Source organism: Chionomys nivalis, chromosome 21 (genome assembly GCF_950005125.1).
Source record: "Chionomys nivalis chromosome 21, mChiNiv1.1, whole genome shotgun sequence".
NCBI classification, from domain to species: domain Eukaryota; kingdom Metazoa; phylum Chordata; class Mammalia; order Rodentia; family Cricetidae; genus Chionomys; species Chionomys nivalis.
In genome coordinates this window covers 3334849-3362203 of record NC_080106.1, presented here as the reverse complement: position 1 = coordinate 3362203, position 27355 = coordinate 3334849, and the positions used below count along the sequence as shown (strand labels likewise).

The window sequence follows — 27355 nt, the reverse complement described above, 5'->3', positions numbered from 1 at the left end:
ATGGGGAGTTGAGATTCACCAGCTGTTGAACTTGGCCTAGCCAGTGGGTGGAGGCAAAGATGGAGAAGGATGTTGACCCAGGCTGGACACATTAAGCCTTGGTAGAGCATCGTCCGGGGAGGGACTTGTGCTGAATGCTTTATGTAAGTTACTGTTCATTTAGTCCTTGTTGATGCCTTAGGAAACAAACAGGGGGCCTGTCCCCATCCCAGAGGGACCACTAGGGATCTGAGAGGCTCAGTCACCTGCTGATAGGGCAAGGAACTTGACTTGGAGCTTGATATAGCCGAAGCCCAAAGCAAAGTCACTCTACAACAAGCAGATGCCACAGAGGAGAATCCCTGACCACAATATATGCTTTGGCCATATGTTCTTAGGGGCTGCTTGGTGGCCATGTTTTTGCTACCTGCTGACAGAGATAGTGTGAGAGGTGGCATTCCCATTCCAACCCAAGATGGCCTCCCAGGATTTACCACTTCTGGACTCAAAAATACATTCTCACCCACCCACCCCCGTTGTTTGTGTGTGTCCTCCTCTTGCCCACCACTGCAACTCTGAGCATGTTCTAGCTCCTAAGTTCTCCCCAAATTCAAATTCGAAGGTATAAGATCTATAGCCGCCTTCAATGGCTAACGATGAGTATCAACCTCAAAGGATCTAGAATCATCTAAGAGACAAACTTCTGGGCATGTCTGTGAGAAGTTCCTAGATTAGGTTAGCTGGATAGGAAAAGCTTTTTGAATGTGGGAAATCCCTTTCCATGGACTGTGCTCAGAGCAACCTGACCCCAGTATTCATCTCTCTGCTTCCTGACTGTGGGTGTCATGTGGCCAGCTGTTTCACACTCTGGTCACCATGCCTTCCTGCCACAATGAACTGAACCCTCAAACTGTGCCAAAAGAAGCCCTTTCTCCCCAAAGTTGCTTTCATTGTTTTGTTTGTTTGTTTGTTTGTTTGTTTGTTTTGTCATGGTAACAAGAAGGGTAACTAATACACTGCCCAAGACCCAGAGCTGAAACACTTCGGTCTGTAAGCAACAGAAGAGGGGACCAGACTGCCAAACCAACCTTCAGGGATCACCATAGACAGCTAGCATACACAGTAAGGCATTTTCTTTCCTCCTGAGTCACCCTGACACAGGCCTGCTGTGAGGACAGCCAGCCTTCTGGGACCTTGGCAAGCCAAGTGGCCTTGCTGGAAGAAGCCAAGAGTACATTAAGAAATTTAATTCACAAGCTCATAGTTAACACACTTAGAAAATTCTGTTCATCTTATAACAGACTTGAAACCGGGTTCCCGCCCCGCCTTTCTCTCCAGTTCCCCCAACCAAGGGTCTCAAGAGCATGGTCTTCCAGCAGAAGCACCTGAGAACTTCCTGGAAGGTGTCTTTTCAGGTCGTGCTGCATTGGAGGTAGCAGTGTGAGCTAGATCAGCCCTTCAGGGGACTCTGCAGCTGAAAACAAAAGGATATTGGAGAAGCGATGAGGCTCCAGCCCTGGCTTGTTTCCTCCAGGGCCAGACTGCACCTGGGAGGCTGGGCTGCTTTGGGGACTCGAGACGGAAGCTGCTTTTGAGAATTATATGGGACTAAATAATAACAAGATGTAAGTTGAGAGATGTTGATCTGAGAGGAGGCTATGGAGAGAGAGAGAGAGAGAGAGAGAGAGAGAGAGAGAGAGAGAGAGAGAGAGAGCTGTGTTTTGCAACTTGCTCTCAAATGTCACCTGGGTAGATGGCAATGTTGAAAGGTTGAACACAAATGGGGAGGATTACACCTCTGCTTTGTCCTAACATGCTTAAGGACACAATGCTTTGCAGTCACCAAAATCTCAGGTACCTCTAGCACCAGCATTTAGCAATCTGTGCTTACAAAATTAAAATCCAGCATCTCATGAGATTGGCTACCCTTCTCCCAACACCACGTTAAAGGGAAATCAGTAAGCCTGAGTTTTCAGGTCTGTAGAAGTTGGGACTCAACCCCACTTCTCCTCTCAGATGATGGCATGTGTAGATGTTACCTGGAGAGCCCATGAGTGAATACTCCAGGGCTGGGCCTTCGGGGATATTGGCTGGTAGCAGGGCTGGCCAGGAAACTGAGATTTGATGACACTCTGATTTTCTTTCCCAGACAGTGTGAAGTAGCTGGTGCGTCAAACTCACCCCTAGAAGCCAAACCTAATACCAAAGCGCCTACCGGCGCTGAGATCTAACTCACTCTTAGAAAGTAGGATGCACATCATGGCGCCTCTGTTTCCTAGGGCCACAAGATCTAATTGCTGTACACCTCATTGCTTGAAACAGCGTAAACTGTGCCTGGTGAGCTGGCTCAGCAGGTGAGGGTGTCTGCTGCCAAGGGTGACAAACTGAATTCAGACCTGGAACCCACACACTGTAGGTGAAGAACCAACTCCCACAAGTTGCCCCCTGACCTCCACACATGCCCCATGGCACAAGGTATGACAAGGTGGTGGCTGTTACTGAAGTCTCTGGGGGAGGACACTCTTGTTCTTCCAGCTTTCCCGTGGCTCCTGATTTTCCTTGGCATGAGGCACATGAAACCCAGGGAGACAGCAGCTGAGTGAAAACCTTATCCGCTTCTGCCTGGGGCCAAGCTTTCATCCAATGGCTGAATGAACGAGAGAATGTAGACCAGCTCAGGAGAGGCTCACGTGGTTTCTTCTCATAAATCCTGCAGTGGTTGACAGCATAAGCACCAGGATCCTGCTGCCTGTTTCTACTGTATTCCTGAATTACTATTTTATTTTTGCAAGCTTCCCAGCAGTGATCAGTGTGGACCAAAGCAGAGGTCCGAGACCTTCCCTAGGGACTTGGTTCTCAGGAAGTTTGGAGGTCAATGCATGCTGCCCTTCCTTGCCCAGCCTTGACAGCCCTCAAGGGTGTCCCAGAAGATCTGGACAGGATCTCTTCTGTCTTCCTCAGTGTCTTAGTCACCGAGATAACAATCTCCACAGAACAAAAGCTCTGCAGGTAACGGTCTAAGTCTGGCTGCCTTGTGAAGAATTCTCTCTGAAAGGCCTTGTGACCGTGCAGCCTCATTAGAAAACAGACATCAGGGCCCTCCTACATCAGAACCTCCTAGAAGGTTCATGACAACACAGACTGCTGTGTGTCCTCTCTCCCAGAGAACCTCTGACCTGGATGCCAGCTGGGACCTGAAGCTTGTCATTCTGCCAAATTCCTACTGTCTGGAGCCCACGTGGAGAAGGGTTGTCCGTCACTGTTCTCCAGCCCTCTCTAACACTGGGAATTTTCTGAAAACAAAGGCCCTACTTCTGAACAAATCAAACTTTCCCAGAAGGAGCCTTACACATTGTTTTAACAGGTACCCCAGGATGGGTGAGTCAGTGATAGTCACAATCAGAGACTTAGGCTATGACTCTCCAAGGAGGATCAGAGAGAATGCCTCTCCATGGAACATTTGATGATATTTAAGGACAATTTTGATTGTCACAACTTAGCAGAAAATGTGACTGGACTGAAGGCCATTGTGTGGGTGTATGTTTGTACTGATGGCTGGATATGTGCATGCATGCGTGCATTGTGTGTATATGTATGTGAATGTGTACATATATGCCCGTGTTTATGCATGTAAGTATATGTGTGTTTGTGGTGTGTGTGCATGTGCATGTGTGAACACACGAAGAGAACACCTCTGTAAAGCAGAGCCCCACGAGGGCAGGACTCTGACTTGTATCTCTCCCACCTGGCACCACTAAAGATGCTCCTGGGGAGTGAGGGAAGGGGCTGAGACCCACATCCCACCAAGAGTCCATGCCCATCCTCCATGAAGTCCCACGTTGCCATAAATCCCATTTCTTCTGTGACTGGAGTGGAGCTGTCGCCATAGTTACCCTGCCCTGTACACTCTCTCATTTGAACTCTTCAGGCTTGTCCGACACACCATTGTGTCCCAGTCTCCCTCTAATCAAGGATGCATTAGCAGAACCCACTCCAGGAACAGCCTCTTCATCTGATCAAAGATACAGTCCTTATTATATAATCTCACTAGCTCGCTCTCGTTCTCGCTCTTGCTCTCTCTCTCTCTCCATGATCCGAAGGAGAACAATTTAATTTCATCATTTTTTCCTTGGATGCTTCCTCTGAGGCACAGCAGGGAAGCAGAACCATCTCTTCATCTGTTGTCTGGCTTATCCTCGGCACAGGTCTTAGGATGATGACTGGAGCTTTGGGTCCTCTGAGGTTTCATTTAAGCTATAAGTACGCTTTGGGGGTGAGGGATAAGGGGTAGGAGGGCAGTGAGGATTCATTTCCAAGCCCGGCCCTAGCAGCTTAAAGCTGCTGACATTTGCAAGGTTAAATGGAAGTGGGAGACCAGAGGGAGAAGGCCCAGATTCCAGGGGCAGCCTTGGCCCCTTCCTAACACAGAAGTGCTCACCCCCACCCCACAGGCCACCTGGAGACCTGTAGGTCACACCAAGATGACTGTTCTATCTCTACAGTGCAGAGAAAGCTTAGAACAGGCTGAGCTGTATGCCTTGCAATCCACTCAGAAGAAGAGACACAGCCGCATCTGATGAAGAACTTACTGAAGTTGTTGGGATCCGAGTCTGGGCTAACAAGCAAGGCTTGGTCATCCTTCATCAACAAGCCAACAGAATGGACATTAGTGATAGTGAGGGTCAGAGACACCATAAGGTTGATTCAGTGTGGCCACATTGGGAAGATAAACACAGAAAGAAGCCCAGTGACTCCCAAAGGCCATCTTTGGGGTTCTATCAGGAGGAACACATTTAAATGGAGGGCAAGAGGTGTGTGTCGCTAAGCAGTCTGGTCATGATGTGGTCCTGCCCATCAGGAATCCATCATGGTCTCAGCTCCAGTCTATCCGGCATGGGAGATCTGACAAGTTGTCCAGCCTGGGTGACACACCTTCCTGGTAGAGACACCTCTCCTCGATACCAAACATAAGCTCCTTTGCGTGCTACTTGGGTGTCTTCTGTGTGATAAACACCATGACCAATGGCAAATTGAGGGGCAATTTTACGTCTTTACAACTTCCAGGTCACTGTCCATCCCTGAGGGCAGGAACCTGGAGGCAGGAATTGAAGCAGAGGCCATGGGAAGTGCTGCTTACCGGCTTGCTCCTCGTGGCTTGCTCAGCCTGTTTTATACCATGCTAGATCACCTGCCTAGTGATGGCACCACCCACAGTGGATTTGGCTCTCTGTGATGCCTATTCTTGGTTTACAGCCTGACTACATCCTGAATTAGCTGAAATTCAAATGACCAGGTATACCTATGTGGGTTTTTTTTTTCTTAATTAAATGACTGGAAGTGGAAAGACCCACTTCTAATCTGGATCTTTGAGGTGGGAAGATTCATTTTAATCTGAGCCACACCTTCTCCTGGCAGCCTATATTAAGGGCATGGGAGAAGGAAGCTGTTTTTCTGTCTCTCAGGTGTTACTCTGTCTCTCTCTGTTACTCGGGTGTTGTCACCTCTGAGCGGGTGGTCTGGAGTTGTATAAGAAAGCTAGGTGAGTGGGAACCAGAGGAAGCAAGCCAGTAAGCAACCTTCCACCAAGACCTCTGCTTTGGTTCCTGCCTCCAGGTTCCTGCCTTGAGTTCCTACCCTGGCTTCCTCAGTCATGGACTGTAAACTGTAAGCTAAATGAACCCTTTCCTCCCCGGGTTTCTTTGCTCATGATGTTAAGTGCAGAAACAGAGAGCAAACTAGAATGGCCTGTGTGTTGGTGCTCTCTGTACCCCATGTTCACCCTGGGTTTGATGGGCATTAGCACCCTGGTAGCTCATGAAGTCATGCATGTTCATGGATGTTTTGGCCATTGGCATACCTCCTTTTGAAAACTGTCTTTTTTTTTTTTTTTTTTTTTTTAGTTTTTCGAGACAGGGTTTCTCTGTGGTTTTGGAGCCTGTCCTGGAACTAGCTCTTGTAGACCAGGCTGGTCTCGAACTCACAGAGATCCGCCTGCCTCTGCCTCCTGAGAAAACTGTCTTTTCAGATTCCTTGTCCATTGTTTGTTAGATTAGATATCTTTTTAAAATTGTTTGTAAACACTCTTTACATATTCTAGATACAAATTCCTTACCACACACATAGTTTGATTATATGCTCTCCTCTTCCTGGGTTGGCTTCTCACTTTGATCGTGAGGCCTAGCTCTTGACCTTTCTAAGAAACTGCTTCGTAACTACCCCACACCGCCCTTGTCCACAGGCTCTGAATCTTCGAAAAATGCCCACTCTGCTCTACGAGGCCCTCATTGCTTTTGTTCTTTGTTCGCCATTGTGGTTTTGAGACAGGCTCTCTCTATGTCCTCCAGGCTGAATTCAAACTCATGATCTTCCTGACTCAGCTTCGAGTGAACTGAGCCGCCTTTGCTTACTTCCTGTTTGTCCTTTTCTCTTTCATTCTTTTATCTTGACGGTTGCCCTACTCAGTCCTAGCTGACCTAGAACTCTCTGTGTAGATGACGCTGGTTTGAAACTCCTAGCGGTCTTCCTGCTTCTGCCTCCCGAGTGTTGGGATTGGAGCTATGTGCCTCTATGCTCAGCCTCTTTCCATTCTTAAGACCAAGTCATTTTTTTTCCTAGAGAGGGGATTTCTAGTTTTGAAAATACATCACTTTAAAGACTTGAATGTCCTGGATCCTACCCAAAGTTTAAACTGAATGCTAAGAAGAGGTCTCTTTCTTCCACCCCCAACAGAGTCAGAGATCCAGCAGGTCACGGGCTCCATCGATCTGAGCTCCTCTGGGCCTAGAGTGGCTGCAGCTGCGAGGTGGCCCAGCCATTCCGGCTGCTTGTGCACTTCTGGGGTATATTTAGGCCGGTCCTATTTAGCACTCCCAGAATAGCCACCGGTTTTTGTTTCTCAGTCGTCCTCTTCGGTTTTTGTTCCTTCCTGCTTCAAACTGAGAGTGACATATGACATACTTGATTTCAAACCCTCCCCCGTTCCTGGAGTCTGCCCTTCCAATTGATATCCAAGCCTTCTGGATAGGGACTGAATGTCACCCTCAGTGGTATCCCAGACTTTCTGGGGGTGGAGGGCACCTTGGCCAAGACAGAAGGATCAGAGCCTGCTCCAGTCCCAGCATGCTGTGCTCGCCGCTGCGGATGCTCAGAAGGAAGTTTGCTGTGAGTTATAATACATCAGGATGAGGATCGACTTGTGCTCACCTGTGTTGGTTCTAGGGATTCAAATGACTTTGTAATCCATGTGATTCCTGACCCGGGGATGCTCACAGTTAGTGCTTCATCTATTTCTGGGTGCCCACCAGCCCCGGGGATGGCTGAATTGGGTCCGTTTGACCCATTTTGTCTGCTCCATGAGTAAAGTATAAAGGGATTTGAGCATCCTGGGTGAGGTGGATCTGGAAGTCTCGGGTACTATTTCTAGAATGCTTCTGACCTGTAGCGATCCTCCCTGCTTTACATACAGCTAATCCCAAATTAGACTCCTGCTGTCAGTGGAGTATCTGATGTCTGCTCCCTCTAGGAAGTCAAGGTTAAACTGAAACGTGTGAGCTTCTTTTGTGAGCACTGAAAATAAATTGAGCTCAGCGCAGAGACTCCAAGGTCAGTTCCCAGCAATGAGAGAGACCTGGAGACTCAGGTGGTGGCTGTCCCAGCTTTCGTTCTGTTGCTGTGTAAAACACTGACCAAAAGCAGCTTATAGGGAGAAAGGGTCTGTTCATCTCATACTTCCATGTCACAACCCATCACTGAAGGAAGTCATGGCAGGAACTCCAGCAGGAACCTAGAGGCAGGGAGCAGGAGAGACCATAGCAAGTGCGGCTTACTGGCTTGATTCCCTTCTGGACTGCCCCTTTCATGTGCTGACCCTGAGGAAATGCTTCCCAGAAGATTTCACCACAGTGATTCTGGTCTATTACTAACCACTGCAAATTCTGTTCCAGCTAACCAACATCAGTGGTCTCGAGAAAGTAAAGGTTTCACACTCGCGTGGTGCTGGCCTCTTGTTCATAGCAGCGGGTGCTTCAGGCCCAGCAACAGAAACCGAAGACAGTGGGTGTGTGCTGGTCTCTTTTTGTTGGAAGAGCTGGTTGAAGGAAGGAAAGGTGTGTGACTGTAGAGAGCTGTGCTTTCGATGGTAGCAAAATCAGAGTTGAAGAGACAGGCTGATGGACAGCTGTCTTCTTGTTGCCTTGACAAAATATGCACCAGGCAACTGGAGGGACATAGGGCTGTTTGCACCTTTGGGGTAAAGGCAGTTGCTGTGGAGAGGACATAGCAACAGAAGAGTGTGGAGGCTCGTCACAGTGTGTCCATAGTCAGGAAGCAGGAGAGGTGTCTTCACATCGTCTCCACAGTTGGGAAGCAGGGAGAGGTGAACTCTTTTTCCTTTGTATAGAGCCAGGAAAGTCAGTCCATGGGATGGTACCACCCACAGCTAGCGTGGGTCTTTCCATTTCAATTTAACTTAATCTAGAAACTCCCTCATAGATATAGGCAGAGGCTTGTCCCCTGGGAGCTAGACCCTGTCTAGGTGATGGCATTAACCTCCACAGGGGAATACTGAACTATACCAGTTCGGCATTTTGTTGTTATTCTTTGACACGTTAAAAAAAATGGGTTTTTATGTGTCAATCTAGATAAATCCATTCTGGTAAGTGTTGATGAATAGCATGTAGCAACTTAAAGAATTCACAAAAACCCATCTGCATGAAAGATGTCCAAAAAGCGTTTCTAACAGTGTCCTGAAGCTGAGACCAGAGCTTGCTGTGCTGAGAGGAATAAAACGGTGTGTCTCCGGCTGTCCTCTGGCCCTTCACCCCTTCCCTCTCTGTCTGGGAGTGTGGGCTTCCCACAGCCCACATGATTCTAGGTGTCAAGTTCCCTCTTGACCTGAGGAGCCTGGGCTGCTGAGCTCAGGAAGCGGATCACACACGTCTAAAGGACCAATACACCAGAACTCAGGACATAGACCACAACTTCCGTCTGTCCAAGGGGTGAGGGTACTTGTGCTCAGGACGTAGGGCACAGCTTGCACACCTGTCTACCTGTCTAAGGGCTCAGGGCACCTGCGCTCAGGACACAGCACACATCCCACATACCTGTCTTGGGCAGAATCTGCCACAGTGGCTTTTCCGCTTATGTGCACAACACCCCAAGGCAAAATCAAACAGACAGCTCAGCAGGAGTGAAAAATTAGGGGAGAGGAGAAAGGAACAGTGAGGGGGAACAAAGGTGGAAGCATCTGGAAGGCTAGGCTCCTTCTTTGTGCTTGCCTAGTGGAAAGTGGTCCCATCTAAAGGCCGTAAGACTGGTCCCCCACGAAGAATGCTGGGTTGATGATCCTTCATCTTTCAGGAGGTAACTGTGTTGTTTTGTGCATTATCCCAGTTGGTTAATGATATGCTCTGGAATATCAGTGTAAGAAAAGCATTGAAAGGATCTGGACCTACAAAGATGGCTTAGTCAGTAAGCTTCTTGTCTCATAAGTATGAGGACCCAAGTTCAAATCCACCCCCAGCACCCACATAAAAAGCCAGATGTGACAGCATACCCCTGTAATCCTGGCACTGGGAAGGCAGAGATGGGAGGAATCCTGTGGCTTGCTGGCCAACCAATCTAGCCAAATCAGTGAGCTCTGGGTTTAGAGAGAAACCCTGTCTCAAAAAAATATGGTGGAGAGCAATTGAAGACACTCGAAGTCAGCCATAAACTGCCACATGCAGGTGTGCATGCCTGCATGTGTAACTGCTCGCGTGAAAGCACACACACACGTACACACACACACACACACACACACACACATAAACACACACAATATGGAAAATGAGAATAGACATCAACTGTTGATGCAACAAACATATTTCCAAGAAGATGGGGAGGGCAGTGTCTTTAAAAGCAGGGCCTGAAAAGATCTTATATAACAATAGCTAGTGTCTATTTTAAAAAGGAAAAGCAGTCTCAGGCTTGTTTAACAACTGCTCCTGAAAACACCTCTCCTTAGTCTTAGCACATCTTAAAGATGCAGGCTTTCAGAACCTCTACACTGTTGTGAGCACCAAAGCTGCTACCACCCATCCCGGGGAACTGAACTTCTAGAAGGGAACGACCTTCACGTGAGGCTCACTTCCAAGGAGAAAACAAGCAGATCACTGTTTCTGCTTGTCGTAGTCAGAAAACTCAACGATCAAAAAGTTGAAAATGCTTGCTGGTTTGGACTTCTGGATGTGTGAGATAAATCGACCAACAACATATTTATACATATTTGCTGACTGATACTATGTGATCTATGTATGATGGGGTCTGTGTTGGGTATGAAACACAGTTTATGTTTTTCTCCCGAATATTATTCTTTGTTGTTAGATAATATTTTGTCATCCACATTCCATTCTCTTCTATGAAAACTCCTCACATTTTTTTCATTTTTCTGTTGGTAGGTATTTCCAACTCATTACTACAAACAGTACCTGAGCAAGTATTTTTGCAAGGTATCTTTATTTATGTCGGATGACCTTTCTTTCTTTCTTTCTTTCTTTTTTTCCTTCCTTCCTTTCTTGTTTGTTTGAGACAGAGTTTCTTTGTGTAGCCTTGACTCTCCTGGAACTAGTTCTGTAGACCAGGCTGGCCTCAAACTCACAAAAATCCTCCTGCTTCTGCCTCCTGAGTGCTGGGATTAAAGGCTAGCAACACCCCTACTCGGCCAGATTATTTCATTCAAAATTTTTCAAGAAGATATGACGGTTAACTTCTTATTGATTTAGTTTATTATGGTCTATGTATACATATGCACACATGCATGTTGGTGTCTGTGGAAACTAGAAGAGGGCATTGGGTCCTCTGGAGCTGGAGCTACAGGCAACTGTGAGCCGCTAGGTGTGGGCACTGGGAGCCAAGCTCCGGTTCTCTGGAAGGGCAGTAAGAGCCCTTGACCACAGGGTCGTCTCTGCAAGCCTGTGATTGTTCACTCTAATGGTCAACTGGACACAACGTAGAATCACTGGGGCAGAGTCTCAGTAAGGGACCGTCCACACTGAGTCGGCCTGCGGGCCTGTCTGTGAAAGGTTGTCTTGGATGTCTTAATTGAACAGAGTATTTTTCCTTGGTTTGCGGCATTGGACTATGAGTAAGAGATCAAGCTGAGCACAAGCAAGCATGCATGCATGCATTTCTCTCTGCTCTTGACTGTCAATATGATGTGATGTTTCCACCTTGACTTCCCCACAATGAATTATGAGCTAAAGTAAGAATGTTCACTGGGATGGGAAGGAGAACACCACACCCATAGGGATGAGGGGTCACCTGTTTATTTAGACGGGGTGGGGCTTGTAGACAGTGGGCACCATTGTATGTTGTATTTTGTCACTTTGCCACCTTCACACCAGGGCTCTGTCACAGGTGGAAAAGAAACAGTTTCCAGTGTCCGTGGTCCTGGAGTCATCTTAGGATGGCTGGTGTGACCGAGCTGGCTCAGTCACTAAATGGGTTTGGCCCTTTCCTTGACTTACTAACCTAAGCACAGAGTCACAGAGGGAACCATGATCTAAGGCTGGAAAGAATCCAGCTGGGCTATCAGGGACCATGTGCAGAGTCGGGTGACCATTTCTTTCCAACCAGATGGGTTTTCACTCTGCAGAACTCCATAGGAACTACGAAGACCATTGTGGGTTTCTGAGGGCCATCCTGTGTGTTTCAGATACCCCCCCACTGCAGCTATCTCTAGACATGCTCTGCAGGGCCCCTCTCAAGTCCCACTTCCACTTTCTGTAACCACGCATTCTTCTGTTCTAAGATGGTTATTTGGTGGTTGGAGCACGGTTCTTGCTTTAGAGTTGACAGTTCAGAGGTAGCTGAGCAGATACACAGGTGACTCTGGAAGACGGCTCTGTCTTCAGAGGGACAACATCTATGCCATACCTCAGAAGTCAGCCCTTCTGAGACTCTGTATGTCTAACTGAGAGCCCCCAGAGTCCTCGTGGAGGGTTCCAAACAGGCCCTCGCTTGGGGAACAGGGTGCAGCATTAGCACCATCTTTCGGCTCCCAGATAGCTTCCTCTTGCTTTAGCAGAGGCTAATTCTAGTTGGGTCCCCTTGATTCGCCCTTGGAAGCCAACACCAGCGGAGGGGTGGGCCCTGGGTGGCCAGGGATCGGATGTAGGTCACTGTTCTACAGTCTGCACAGAGGCGGCAGCCGAGGAATCTGAGTAAGGCCAGCTGTGGTCAATGAGTCACCCGGACACCGACAGCAGCTATTTCTGAACTAAGGGCATCGTATCTCCCTCTTCACCTTGAGGGGGTCTTTGTCTTTCAACACTTACCAGAGATCAAGGCAGGAAGAAGCTGAGAGTGAAGCAGAAGAACGTCCTCCTGTGTGCTTTCCCCAGCCATGCATCATGCGGGGATGAAAGTTCAAAAGACGGGAGCAGACGATTCCAGAAAATTCTAGAATTTGGAGTTCTAAGAATACCCTCCCTCCCTTCCTCCCTCCCTCCCTTCCTTCTTTCCTTCCTCCTTCCCTCCCTCTTTTCCGCCTCACTTCTATCTTCCTCTTCCTTCTCTCTTTCTCTCCCTTCCCCCTTTCTCTAACCCGCTCTACTCTCCTTCCTTCTGTTTCCACAGAATACCTACTATAGAAGCCACAGGCTGTGTTAGATGTGAGATAGGACAGAAGATGACCTCCCATGCTGTGCCTAGCAGGAGAGAAGGAAAACAATGCCTATGGGTGTTGTAAGCATGCTCTGTCTGTGTCTCCTTTTAATGGGTTTTCTTAACGATGAGAGTGCTAAGCTCAGAACCGAGGTCTGCGCCCAGGGGTCCGGATGATAAGAGCAGTCTTCTGAATGGATGCACATGGCAGGAAGGCATCTGTGGGAGATCGTGTTTTCCTTCCTCTATGAGGGAAGGATATTTTATAGCTCCAGGACCTGCTGTATATAAGATAGTGTGTCAGTCTCTGTACAGACACTTTTTATGTTAGCCACCAGACAGATTTCTCACAGGACCCAGGGAAGGGAGTGCTGTCTCCCCAGGGGCCAATCCCAGGAAACACAGACTTTTTGCTTCTAGGCATTGTTCATCGGTGCTGAGAATTGACTCCAGAACCCATGCATGCTAAGCAAGCACCCGCCACTGTTCCATATGCCCTAGATGTTTTGACACCAGCTCTCCCTACACAACCTCAAGCCACTCTCGAACTTATGATCATCACTTCACCCTCCTAAGTAGCAGAGAGTTACAGATCTGTGCTGCCAGAACCAGCTTCCAGAGAGCGCCCTCTGTTGGGTTTGCACATACCTGGTTCTGCCCTCCAGAAGGTCGCCACCTGGTGCCACCCCGGAGCACACTGAATGGGGCCCGCGACAAGGATTCACAAAGCAAATAGATGCTCCAACCTCCCTCTGATTGTGTTCAGTATGCCCCCAGCTCTAGGCTTCAGCTAGACACCAGGATGAGGTATTGTCTCTTCAATATGGGTGGCTGTAGCTGGTTTGGAGGACGGAGGGATAGAGCTGATATCCAGCGACCACATCTCTACATACCCTCATCCTGGAGAAAGATGAGTCAGTTTGTTTCTCCTGAGAAAAGAAAGGGGTGTAGGATAGTGGGGAGGGGCACCGAGTGCTCCCTCTGGTGTCGCAGATTTCCTTGACCTTGGACCAGACTGTAAGGGACATTCACACTCTCACCCCGAAGGAAGCGACTGCCTAGTGCTGACCTGAGTTCCTCAGCCAGAGTCAAGCCCTCTCTTCCCTACTGAACAGACCTATGCAGGCTCAACTCTGAACACTTCCGAGCACTGCGCTCTGGTTCTTCTTCTTCCTGGAGCCTCTCTAAGTGATTCTTTTTAAGTACTGGTAACCACAAAAATAATTTGTTATTCTTAACTATTTAATTCTGTGAAGGACAGTGTTGATGTTTCACAGTGAATTAATTGAAGTAGTCTGCCTGCCTTCCCACTCCTGAAAACCCTCTTGCATTTAAAAATTTAAAATTTTCAGCACACTAAATAAAAGGCTTCATGGGACCCTCGACAGATAATAAGTAGACAACAATAAAGACAAGCTCACAATGGGGAGCTGCTCAGTGGGTAGAGCGTTTGCTGTGCAAACGTTAGTACCCGAGTCCCCAGCACTCACATGTAGATAGCTGCACATGTAGCTCGAATGGCTGTAGTACCAGTGCCCCTATGGGAAGGTGGGAGGAAGAGTTGGGGGAACACTGGGGAGCTCTCTTCCAGCTCTACTGATGTGCAGAGCCAAAAAACAACAATGAGACATTGCCACAAGCCAAGGTGAAATGTGAGGGCTGACATTGGAGATTGTCCTCTGATTTCCACTGCACAAACACTATCACATGTGTGCCAGTGTACACGCATACACACATGCACACATACGCTGCATATGCACATAAAACAAAATAAGTAAAGATAAATTAATTAATCATAATCAGATAAAGAATGACCATCTTATACTAGGACATTCCCATGAGGTAAGGATAATGTAGCATATTATGTGTGTACATATATATACTGTATGTACACCTACATGTGTGTCTCTATCTATGTACCTCATTTACATGCATATGATAGAAAATGTATTTTCCCCAATTTTTAATATAATATGTGGCTCACAGATGGTCCAAACTCCTCCTTTTTAGTGTATAATTGTTTTCTGTGTGTGGGCATTGAACCTAGAGACTTAGATATGCTGGGCAAGCACTCTATCACAGAGGGATGTCCACAGCCCTGTTTCATTTGGGGACAATGTATCACTAAGTTGCCCGGACTGGCCTTGAAGTCACTCTGTACTTTAGGCAGTTATGTGGGATTCCCTTCTGTATGCTGTGAATACCATTGGTTAGCAAAGAAACTGCTTGAGCCTATAGTGAAGAACAGGGGCAGAACAGGGCTAGGTGGGAAAACTAAACTGAATGCTGGGAGAGAGAGGGCAGAGTCAAAGAGAATCCATGTAGCCCCGCCAGAGACAGATGCTGGAACTTTACCCGGTAAGCCACAGCCTCGTGGCAAGACACAGATTAATGGAGATGGACTAGTTTAGGATGTAAGACCTAGCCAATAAGAAGCTAGAGCTAATAGGACAAGTAGTGATTTAATTAGTACAGTTTCCATGTGGTTATTTTGGGTCTGAGCTGCTGGGAGGCCGGGAAACAAACAAGCAGCCTTCCTACACCAAGGTAGGACTTGACCTGTGGTCCTCCTGCCCTGATTTCTGCCTGCCACCATGCCTGGAGATTGAACAGGTTTTTCTTGTTATTGCTACTGTTGTTTTACTTATTTATTTATATTATGGGTGTTTTGCCTGCATGTATGTCTGGTGCCCTCAAAGCTAGAAGATGGAGTCCGATTCCCTGGAACTGGAGTTACAGACAGGGAGGAGCCACCTTGTAGATGCTGGGAATAAAACTTGGGTCCTCTGGAAGAGTAGCCAGTGCTCTTAACCAGTGGCCGATCTCTCCAGATCCCAGTGTATGATTCTGTTAAGTGTAAAATGCATTTCTGACTATGTAAAAACAAAAACTGTAAGACAGCTTCCTGCAAGCAGAGTCTTCTGTCACTGAGCATGGGGTGAAGGGTAGCATTCAGAGGTCTGCGGAGCCTTCAATAATTCTTACCTAAAGGGGTTATTCCATACACCCTAAATTTTAGTAGGGGCTGGGAGATTATTGTGTTGAGTTCTAGAAACTTTCTCTCAGCTTTGCTACCATCTTACAATCCAAATCTAGTGGACACGCCAGGAGGTAAAAGCCAGAGTTCCTGCTAGGACTGCCCAGTATGGAATGCTTGCCTGGCATGCACAAGGCCTTGTTCCCATCCTCAGCACTAGAAAGGCTGAGCTCATCTTCAAAGAAGAAGAAATACAGTTGACGATATGCAGATGGCTCATTCTATAAAGTACTTGCCTTAAAAGCCTAAGGATCAGAGTTCAGTCCCCAGAACCCATATCTCAAAAGCTGGAGATGGTGACTTGTGTTTTCATCCTTGGGGGCCAGCTTAGCCTACTTGTCCAGTTTCAGGCCAGTGAGAGACCCCACCTTAAACAAAGAAAAACGGAATGTGATCCTTGGGGGGCAACAATAGCTGAGTCTTCTAATCTATCTCCATTATGCACACCCATGCAAAAACCTGTGATATAAGAACAAACATGAGGCGGGGGGTAGAGCCTGGTGATCAAGTCTGATCTTTTCATTTCAAGAGTAAATCTAGACCAGAGGGACAGAAATGGTGGCTCGGGGTGGCCGCTTCCTGTTGGCAAGGCTGCAGCTCAAGCAAGTGTGTGGCTCCCTTTAAGACATTTCCCCTTGCTTTGATAGTTGTTCAGGAAGCCTAAGTCTCACTTCAGCCCTGCAGATGGAATACCACAGGGGAACTTCAGATGTGTGCATATGACTGAATTCCATCAAGACTAGGCCTGTGGCTCTCAGAACTGCAGCTTTGTCCTGAAAATCCCCCAATAGGTCACTCAGGCTGCAATGGCATGAGGACACCCCTGAGCTGAGAGCCGGGTAAGGACATGGCTTGGCCCTCGCTCCACACCGTTCTTCTTGGTGTATACCATTACTGTGCAACCTAGGACAATTAATTTGACCCCTGAGCTTGTATCTGAAGAAGGAAATGGCTCTATACCATCACCTGTAAGTGGTCTTTGGTGGAACAAGTTCCCCAGAAGTGTAGAATGCAGAGGCTGCCACTAGAGGGCTCTGCAGGGACCTGGGACTCTCTTTTCCCTGCAGGGATGAGAGAGGGACCTTGAGGAGCCCAGCCCCATTCTAGACTCTGCCACTGTGTTTATCACAGCTGTTCAGGAGGCTACTTCTCGGAGCTGCCTCCTCTGGAGACCTGGCCATATGCAGGTCCTGCACCTACTCTCCTCTTGTATCAGAACACCCATTACTGTTGTGGAGATTATAATGATGTCCTACAATGCAATATCAATTCTGAGACAGGCTCAGAAACTCTGGTGATCAATAATAAGAAAATCCACCTTGAATCAGATTCCAGATAGAATTGAGGTTTGGGCACAAGTGAATGAGAGTGCGTAAGATAGAACAGAGCCCTCGGAGTGTAGGGGTTGCAGGCGCTCTGAGAGTCCCCCAGCAAGGAGGTCGGCAGGGCAACCTTGATGATGCCCTGTGAGCGTTTGATAGGAGCCAAGAAACACCGTTCAGGACTCAGTGGCCACTCCAGGATGCTTCTTACTGCTTTTAACAAGCACCCATAGCCAGACAGTTTTAATCTTTAGGGGTGGACACAGTGAAGCCACTGTAGCAGTGCCTAGAAATTTCTACTTGTTCTCCAGACACTTGGCCTCTCAAATCTTGTTTTTCAAAATTTTATTTTATTTATTTTTATGTATGTATGTATTGCCGGGCTGTATATGCACCATGTACGTGCAGGTGGGGGCGGAGACCAGAAGAGGGCGTCAGGTACCCTGAAACTGGAGTTACCGGAGGTTGTGAGCCATGTCCTATGAGTGCTGGGTGTGGGTGGGGAACAAACCCTAATCCTCTCCGCAAGAGCAAGTGCTCTTAGCAGCTAAACCTTCCCTCTAGCTCCCAAGCCTCGGCTTTCTTCTATGGACTTAATGTTTTCTTCCCTGAATAGAGCTGTCCTCCGGGCCAGAGTAAATAATCTTCTAGCCCTCCAGAAAGGAACTCAAGGTGTGAGGAGACTCTATGCCACCTTCACTCTCTGTGAAACAATCCAGGTCCCCTCCGACATGGCTCAGGCAGAGTCAGCCACCTGCATCACTAAACTGGTGCGACACAGGGGCTTTTACTGTCAAGGGTCTCGCTCGCTGGCCTGGTGAAAGGGCTCCTGGAGAAGGAAGAGGAGGCCTGAGGCCGCAGTCAGGACACTGGGAGCGAGGGAGCGACCGTGGGCTGCAGGGCTGGGCGTCCCGGGGCGGGGGCGGAGCAGGTGAGCCGGCCCGGTGGGCGTGGGGAGTGCACTTGTATGTGACGTTGGAGTTTGCAGCAAGCCGGGAGTAGGAGGCTGTGCGCGCGTGTGTGGAGTGCTGCGCGGCCAGGAGGATGTGCGCGGCCGGGCGGCCACCGCAGTGAGTCGCGGCGACAGGAGGGGGCTGCAGCCCGGGGGACCCGGAGGCGAGGGCCAGCAGGAGGCCGCGGGCCTGGAGAGGCGCGCCACCCGGCCCCAGGATGTAGGCGATCGGCGGCTGCGCTCCTGCTGGCGGCCGGCTCACCATGAAGAAGCACTCGGCCCGGGTGGCCCCGCTCAGCGCCTGCAACAGTCCGGTCCTGACCCTCACCAAAGTGGAAGGTAACGCGCGGCCGCGTGGCGTTGGGGTAACCGTGCCTGACGAATCTGTCTCTGACCCGGAGGGTCACCTGGCTGTTAGCGGGGCGGGGGTGGCAGCTCCGGGACGCTGTCCGCAGTGCAGCGCGTCGCCGCTGGTGGGGACCTGGAGGCTCCAGCTGTCTGGAGCTCTTGCCGGCTTGTCATGCTCTTTGCCCCCGGGGCTAAGACTGCGTGGTGTACCTGGTGGCTCTGCTCCCCTAGGTTTTTTAGGGAGGCAAGTGCTAACCAGTGAGCTCGCCTCTCTCTCTCTCTCTCTCTCTCTCTCTCTCTCTCTCTCTCTCTCTCTCTCTCTCTCTCTCTGTCTCTCTCCTCTCTGCTCTCTCCTCTCTCCTCTCTACTCTCTCCTCTCTCCTCTCTCTCACACACACAAACACACACGAGTGGGTGGCCTGGGTAAGGGGCATCCCTCTAACACCCCACCCTGTAGCGTGAAGCCCAGAGGTGAGGCCCACGGCTACTGGAAGCTAGAGGAGACCCGGACCTGTCTGGCTGGTTGCAGATGGGGAGGGTGGCAGATGAGGGGAATCCCCGCACCAGCCTGTAAACATGTTCTTATTCAGGCCTGATAGGGATGAGAGGGGCTCCGAGAGGCCCCCAGAAAGTGCTCCTGTACTGCCTGTCTTTTCTTCAGCAGGGAACCGCCCCCAGTCGGTGGATGTGAGAGAGATGGGGCCACGGAGGAGGGTTCTGAGTTACTCAGACACAGCTGTCATTTTGGTGGCCTGAAAGAGGACCTTGCTTTCCAACAGAGAGGGTCCTTCTTAGCTTTCAACTCCTCCCCCGGAGGCAGCTGCAGAAGGAGGCACTCTCTGTAACTAACCAATCTGGCCAGGAGGAGGAAGGAACACCCCTCTCTGGTCCAAGAGCCTCCATCCAAGTCTTCGCTGACCGTTTGGCATGGCTTCAGAGACTCTGGTTTATGTACACACCCGAGTTAGACCTTCTATGGGTTCTGTATCCACCTGTTTGCTCCTTCTTGGAATAAGCCTGAGGAACCGTAGAGACCAGGCAGAGGTTGGTGTGTGTGTGTGTGTGTTCCCACTTCACAGCGTATCCATCCTGTTACCTGGAGATGCAGACCATGAGGCCCAGAAGGGAGGCAGACTGGTCCAAGACCTACAGCTGCTAGCTACATGGTGATATAAAGAGGGGGATCCCTGAGCTGTAGGACCCCAAAGTCATCCTATTTTCAAACTGGCAGTTTTCAGTGACCTGCAGGTCCCTATTTCTCTTTGCTTTTTTTTTTTTTCTTCTCTCTCTCTCTATGACTGTCCCCTCCCTCAACATCCTAATCTCAAGAAAGGTTTGGTATTGGTTATCTGCGCCAGAAATTAGCAGAACTTCCTTTCCTGAGGCTGGTAGAGTTCTGGGCTCCTCCCAAGCCCTGTGAATGAAGAGGGGGTCCATAGCTGGAGTAGCCACTCAGGAGCTCCTCCCCAGAAGTCAAACACTTCCACCTGCTAGAACAGTAGGTTGGTTTCCCCATGCAACAACAGGCAATCCTGCAGCACCCCAGTCAGCTTCAGGGAGGGCAGCCCTGAGCTCCCTGTCAGTGATGAGGCTGTCTGAGCTGAGTGTGATGGCCTCAGAAGTGCATTGAAATGATACAGCAGATGTGAGTGGTGGGGGGAGGAGGTGCCCAAGACCAAGTGTGGAGGTTGCCTTGGGGAATGAAACTGAGAGCCATCTCCCATTACCTTGATAAAGACAAGTCTTTCCTTCACCCTGTGGTGGCAGCCACTTTATCATGGCCGCCTCTACATGCAGGATGGTGGCTCATTGCAAAGTTGTGGCGTGAAGACCTGGGTGATGGAGGATGACTCTGCCCCCTGTATAGTATGGCTGGTATATTGCATGGACCCCGAGCCTCAGTTTCTCTGACTGTAAAGCCCGTCTCAGCAGATTGGTGAGGAAGGAAATGTGATGAAGGCGAAAGGCAATGCCTAGACTTGTCCATCACACACAGTAACACGGTAGATGCTTTGTCTGTGAGTGTGCATGTGTGTGTCTGTGTATATGCATGTGTGGGGGTTGCTAATCATCTAGTCACAGGCCATCTATCTTGTTCCACAAACATCTTGCCTCTCTACATGTATAAGAGAAATCTACAGGTCAGGGCCTGACAGACCTCCTCCTATGCCTGGGCTCACATAGCTTACTGTTTCCCGACCTGGCTTTCTTCCTTAGTATTTTTGTCCAGCTTGGTTTGAGGTCTGTTTTTTCTAAACCATATGCATACTGTATCTTTTGGAACCTCTGAATCACTTTCTTCTGCCTTGAACGCACAGGACAAGGTGGTCCCCATCTTAGAGGCTACGGGGAGGGAATGCAGCCGGAAAGGAATATTTATTAGCTTGTGGAGTGTGTCATCTAAGGGACGGCAAGAAGGCACCAGCATGTGGTGCCTATAAAACCAAAATAGAAAATGCGATGCTTGGTTGAACTCAAAGGCAGAAAGATGGACAAAGTGACTTCGCTGGTCAACAAATGCTTCATCTTTCTGTACCTGTGTCCTGCATCTGCTGAGCAAGACCCTGAAAAATGAACCATGTTAGCTTCATTGTCTTGAACGAGATGTATGAGTATAAATTATCAGATAAAAGGTAAAAAAAATATCCTGGCCAAAATGTCACACAAAAAAATCTGAAAACTGAGCATCTATAGAGGTGTTCCTGAGAAGGAAGCCTTCTATGGGGGGATATCTTTCTGGAAGGGAGAGCCTCTCAGGGGCAGGCTTCTGAGATCAGGCTTCCCTGAAAAGTCCTGAAGAGAAAGCCTGACTGAGAGGAATCTTTCCTGATGAGATGTTCTTCTGAGGAGGAAGAAGGAGGAGGCTGAGGAGGAGGCGACTTTTTCTGAGGAGGAAGCCTTCTCTGAGGAGAAGACACAGAGGAGAGGCCTTTCTGATGAGGTCTTCTGAGGAGGTGGTGGCTTTCTCCAAGGAGGGACTCTGAGGAGGTGGCTTCTCTAAGGGGAAAGCCTGAGGAGGTGGCCATTTTTAAGAAGACCCTCTAAGGAGGCCTTTCCAGTGAGATGCTCCTCTATGGAGAAGGCTTTTTCTGAGGAGGAAGAATTCCTGAGGAGAACAGACTTCTGAATCGATGTTTCTGAAGGGAGCTTTCTGGGGCACAGACCTTCCGAGTGGAGGCCTTTCTGAAGATGTAGCCTTCCTGGGGGGGGAAGTTCTCTGAGGTAGAGGTTTTACCACAGAGGCCAGGGGATGTGAGGAAAGTCTGTTAGGCACGGAGGGCAGAAGAAGTACTTCGGGCAAAGGAAACGGTGTGTGTTGGCCCCGAAGAAGGAAGAGAGGTGAAGCTGGCCCTCTGGTGGGGGGTAGGATAGAAGCTTGAAAAATGGCTTCTGGCCACACATCTCCAGCAACGTCTCTTGTTTCCATACTCGGTTCCTGGCTTTCCTGTCAGGAGACGAAGCTGAGTATTGATCAATAGCATGTCTCTAGTAGAGCAGCAATTACTACTATCATCTGTATTCACAATCAGCTAATTCATGGTCGATAAAATCACATTCAATGAGAATTAATAGTAGAGAACAATGCAATGAAGTCCCCTAGGAGTCCGACTGTCAGCACCGTGGAAACAAGAGAGACCGTGAAGGAGCATGGACAGGGTTTAGTGCTCAGCCCTTACATGGCAGAGTGACTCGCACTTTCCAGAATAATTTCTTTTGTATAAAACTGAAGTGATGTTTCCTTTAAAAAATGACAATAATAGTTTACGTTGTGTGATGAGACTTTCTGTTTAGTTTTGAGATTTTTACTATTAACGGTTTGCTTTTAGTTTTTCTGTCTTGTTGATTGTGGTTTGTAGGGTGAATTGTTTCATGGGATGGGGCAGGATGTTAGTATGGGCTTGCACGTGTGTGTGCGTGTGTGTGTATGTGTGTGTGTGTGTGCTTGCATGCGCATGCTAGGGCTTGAACTCACACATGTATGTAGAAGGCAGGTTAACCTTAAGCATATTTCCTTAGGTGCCATGCGATCTACCTTGCTTTTGTTATTGTTGTTTTATTGTGTTGTATTTTTGTGCACCTTATTTTTGAGTCAGAGTCTCTCAATTTCCTGAATCTCACTGATTTAGCTAAACTAACTGGCCGGCGAGCCCCAGGGATTTTCCCAGCAGGGAGATTACAAATGAACGTCACTGTGTCCAAATTTATTGCTTATCTTTAACATGGGTTCTGGAAGATTAAACTCAGGTCCTGACAAACACTTACTAACTGAGCTATCTCCTAGCCTGATGGGTCTTTTTGTTTGTTTGTTTTGTTTTGTTTGGGTTTGAGATGAGCTCCTACTATGTAGCCCAGGCTAGCCTGGAATTCATGATCTTCCTGTCTCGGCTTTCCTCAATTCTGAGACTACAGACCTCCACGGCTATCCTGTACTAAGAATGACAGATGAAGACCACCCGTATTACAGATGGCGGCCTTAGAAGCTTGTTCTTTAGCCCAGCTCCTCCTTTAGAGGCTAAGCACTGCTGAACCATTTTACAGCCAAGGAGGAGCCTGAGGCTCCCAGAACCCTTCATGTGAGGTCATACAGTTAGAAAGCCAGTGGGCTTGGATCCAGATGCCAAAGACTTTCAAACATCTGGGTTTCTTTTGAGAAGCAATACTTACATGAGCCTGAACACTTGTAGGTGCAAAGTGAATGTGTATTCTCCTGAGGCGCCCGCTGTGGTGTGACTCAGTGATCTGGATCCCCAGCCGGGTTTCCAGGATTGGCGGCCAACGGTGATGGCACTCTTGCTGCCTCTGCCCCAGGGCTGAGAGGCCTCCTCAGCTGCCCCAGAGCAGGTCTGGCTAACCGAACCAGCCTGTGGCCTTGGGGCCCTGTGCACTAGAGCAGAACATCATGGCTGCAGGAGTATGCCACGGAGGACAGCTCACACCACAGCAGACAGAAGCAGAGACTAGGTGAGGATGTGCAAGAGATAACAGACCCCCAAAGATCACCACCACCTGCTTTTTCTACCTAGCCTTCACCCCCCAGAGTTTCCAGAAACTTTTAAAATGGTGCCACCAGCCGGGCGGTGGTGGCGCACGCCTTTAATCCCAGCACTCGGGAGGCAGAGGCAGGCGGATCTCTGTAAGTTCGAGACCAGCCTGGTCTACAAGAGCTAGTTCCAGGACAGGCTCCAAAACCACAGAGAAACCCTGTCTCGAAAAACCAAAAAAAAAAAAAAAAAAAAAAAAAAAAAAAAAAAATGGTGCCACCAGCTGGGGGTTAAGCTTTCAAAACCTGGACTTGTGGAGTTATTTCAGATTCATGTCACAATACAGGGAAAGCCTCATGCTAAAATGCTCAACACCAATACCTCTGTAGGTCCAATGCTTCTGAGTCAGTGTGAGAGGATTCTTGGCAAAAGCTCTCTGAGCCCAAAGAGCAGCATCTATTTAGTCAGTCCTAGGCCAGAAATAGCTGTGATAAGGACATGTATATGCTAATCAAATCTATTATCTAGTGTATGCAAGAATTTCCGTGTCAGGTGGTAGTTGAATAGAGTCCCTAATGATGGGCTGCTGGATGCTCACTGAGTAAGAGTGCTCACTATGTAAGCTTGTAGACATGAATTCAAATCCCCAGTACCCGTGTAAAAATTCTTGAATGTTTGTTTGCATGCCTGTACCCCCAGAGTTCTGTGGAGCAATGGAAAGAGGATCACTTGAACTTGCATGCTGTTCACCTGTTTCAAGGGAATAAGGTAGAGAGTGACAGAGCCAGATATCCAGTGTCTTCCCCGACCTCTGCGTCCACACCTGCACAAACACATGAGCATTTACCACCACACATATACCACATGATAGATGATAGATAGAGATAGATAGATAGATAGATAGATAGATAGATAGATAGATAGAAGATGATGGATAGATTGATAATGATGATGAAGAAGATTATATATATATAGATGATAGGTAGATAAATAATGAATAGATTGATGATGAAGATAGATAGATATAGATAGATAGATAGATAGATAGATAGATAGATAGATAGATAGATAGATAGATAGATGATAGATTGGTGATAGATTTATTGATGATAGATAGATGATTAGATAGAAAGGTAAGTAGATAAGCAAACAAATATTATCCATTGATATCTCTTGATTTTCCATGGAAGAATTATAGAACAAATGGTACATTCCAGCAAAGAGTAAACTCATATCTGCCTGAGACTCACATAACCCACAGTTCTCTCTTGCCACCATGCCCTCTTCTTTGGGAAATGACATATGTCAACAAGACCATTTAGTGCAAAGCCCATATGTGGCCTCCAAATCCTCCTTGGGGGCCGTCTTCTCATCAGGCTTAGGACAGTAGGTGCACACACATTCACTTGCCTCGCCTGGGACTGTGATTGGGGTGGCGTGCACAAGACATGGCCTTTGTCCATGGCTGCCACAGGTGGTAGGGAATAAGACAGTGTTGCTGACAGAGGGAGCTCCATAGATCGGGAGAAAGGGCACTTGGTGGCCACAGCTTAAGTTTACTAGAGGTTCGGAGAGGAAGCAGAGAGAAGAAGGCAGACTCTGGGTAACCTGGTTACTGGACTCCACAGGGAGAGAGTATTGAAGCAGGCAAGAAGAGGAGTCAGGGATGAGGAGAAGGAGAAGGAGAGTTTGGAAAAATAAGACAGATGAGCATGGCAGAGATGCTTGGCCTGGATCCTGAACCTGCTTCATCAGCCACAGTAAGTAGTCCTTAACAGAGAATCAGGGCAGACTAAAAACCACCGAGTCGATCAAGTGAAGTAAGCTAGTCGATTCTTTTACATGTATGTGTGTTAGTGTGTGTCTGTATGTGTGTGTCTGTGTGTATATATGTCTATTTGTGTCTGTGTGTGTGTCTCTCTGAATGTGTGTCTGTCTGTTTCTCTCTGTGTGTGTTTATGTGTGTGTGTCTGTTTCTCTGTGAGTTTATACGTGTGTGTGTGTGTATGTGTGTGTGCGTGATTGAAGCTACAGTGGAAAAACTTTGAGGATACCTGCTGGATGGGCTGAAGAGATGACTTATTTGGTAAAAAGATCATCACCCAAGCATGAGAAACTGAATTTGATTCCCAGAAACTATATAAAAAGCTGGGTACGGAGGCATGTACCTACATTCCCAGAGCCAGGGAGATGGGAACTCCCTGACTGATCCCTGGCCATCAAGTCGTAGTAAATCTGTGATCTCCAGGTTCAGTAGAAAACTTATCTCAACTTAATAACAACAACAACAGCGAGTTATTGAAGAAAACACCTGACATTGACCTCTGGCCTCTACACGTACCATACACACACATGCACACCCCCTACACATGCATACACACACAGTCAGAAGAGAATGCCTGCTGGAGAGAAGTTACTGGAGATGCGGCACCTACTACAAAGGTTCAAGCATGAGCTGCTTGGCTTAAATTTAGTGGTGACATTGCCTCCTGTTTGCTGTGAGTCTGGACATGGGCTGCCTCATCCAGTGTTCCTAGCATCCCTGTGCAGAGGTCCTCATGTGGCTCCTGGCGAGAGTGTGAGGGACAGCGTGTGGTGCACACTGAGTAGGTAGGTAACACACTGAGACTGTCACCAGGAGCATAGCATCCACATCCTAACCACTATACCTCGCCCCTCCCCCATGTGCACAGCAGGATGAGGACAGGACAAAGGACCCATCAACAAATCAAGGTGCCAGAGTTGAGCAGAGAGCTAAGAATGGAGCTGGTGCCAAAAAGGCCTGGAAGATTGAATGCCTCAGGGTATGGAGCCGCTGCTAGCAGTCACAGCACAGAGAGGAAGGGGCACCCCTACACCCCTCTTTGGTAGCAAGGGAAGGGTAGAGTTTAAACTACTCTGAGGCCTCAGCAGTGCATGCAGGGGCAGGTGGAGGGAGACAGGTGACAAAGCCAGAAAGAAAACCAGGTCATTGGCAACGAATGGGCAAGTGCAGAGTTCTGATGGCCTCCTGCGTCTGAGATGCTGGTGGGAGAGAGAGAGAGAGGTCTAAACCGGTACTTCAGAGGATGCCATGATATGGCGCCATGGAGACCACAAAGGAAGAGGGTAAGAGGGTGAGTGATGTATCAGCCACTGCCAAGAGGGGGCCTTTTGCAGAAACAGGTTTAAGTGGGTGCTGGTCGACCACCAGCCAGATAGTGAGGGGTGAGTAGCCTGGCCTGGGATGGGAGAGTAATTGCCAGCTGGGCAGTGTAAGGGCCTTAGCATGAGCAGTTGGGAGCTGTAGTATCTCGAAGAGAAACATATGGCTGATTCCTTAATAGATCCCCAGGCCGAGGTGCCTGGCCTGGAGGAGGAAGAGGGCCACAGGAGGAAAAGACAGGTAGAGAGGAAGCAAGGGAGCTGGGAAGAGATGAAGAGATGGTGGGCAAAGAGGCAGCGCGATGCGGAGGCGGGAGATCTCAAGACCTGCGCGGGGGTACTTTGATCTTTGCGACGTAGGAAGTGGAGTTTTCGTCTGCCGCAGATGATGGATGCAGACGAAAGCCTGAAGAGGTGGGAACGGGTTCAGAATAGCTCTGCAGAGGGAGCCAAGAGAGGGATTTAATTCTTAAAAGCCTTTTTGGCGAGTGAGGCTTTCCCACTGGTTAAGACATCGTGTTCCTTGGGGGAAGGGTCTAGAAGGAGGAACACAGGGTGAGGTGTCAGGATACCAATCTTCCTCTCCTACCCAGCCACAGTCGCTAATTAATATATCAGATGCGACACCGTGGCCTCTGGGCACCCACTGTCTCTCTCCCCAGACCAGATCTTCCCTCAGTCTCTCTCTGAGAAGGAATATTCCATGAATCCAGCAAGTGGCTGACTCATTAAGAGATTGGCGTATCTGACTAAAGCCTTTGCCAACATAACCGGAGTCAGAGAGTAGCACTCTGGATGACCCAGACAGGGACAGACTGGGACAAACAGGGACTGGGGTGCGTGGGCGTGAGCAAGCAGGTGCCTGTGTCTGCTTGCCGAAGTGCAGTGGGGGCAGTTTTGATCAGTAAGGCCCACAGCACGACTCCAGCTTGTTCTGTGGCTTTAACAT

At 48.6% G+C, this 27355-nt stretch overlaps 1 protein-coding gene across 3 annotated transcripts in view; it reads left to right on the top strand.

Annotated features, from left to right (window-relative positions):
* Slc35f3 (solute carrier family 35 member F3) overlaps positions 1-27355 on the top strand; it is a 216139-nt gene that overhangs the window by 108972 nt on the left and 79812 nt on the right. Inside the window, exon 1 of one of the 3 annotated variants that reach the window (XM_057754004.1) lies at positions 17967-18271. The exons of the other annotated variants lie outside the window; for them this stretch is intronic. Coding sequence (XP_057609987.1) covers positions 18196-18271 — 76 coding nt within the window. The 5' untranslated portion in view covers positions 17967-18195. Of the gene's footprint in view, positions 1-17966; positions 18272-27355 lie in introns of those variants that run through there. 3 annotated transcript variants of the gene reach the window in all.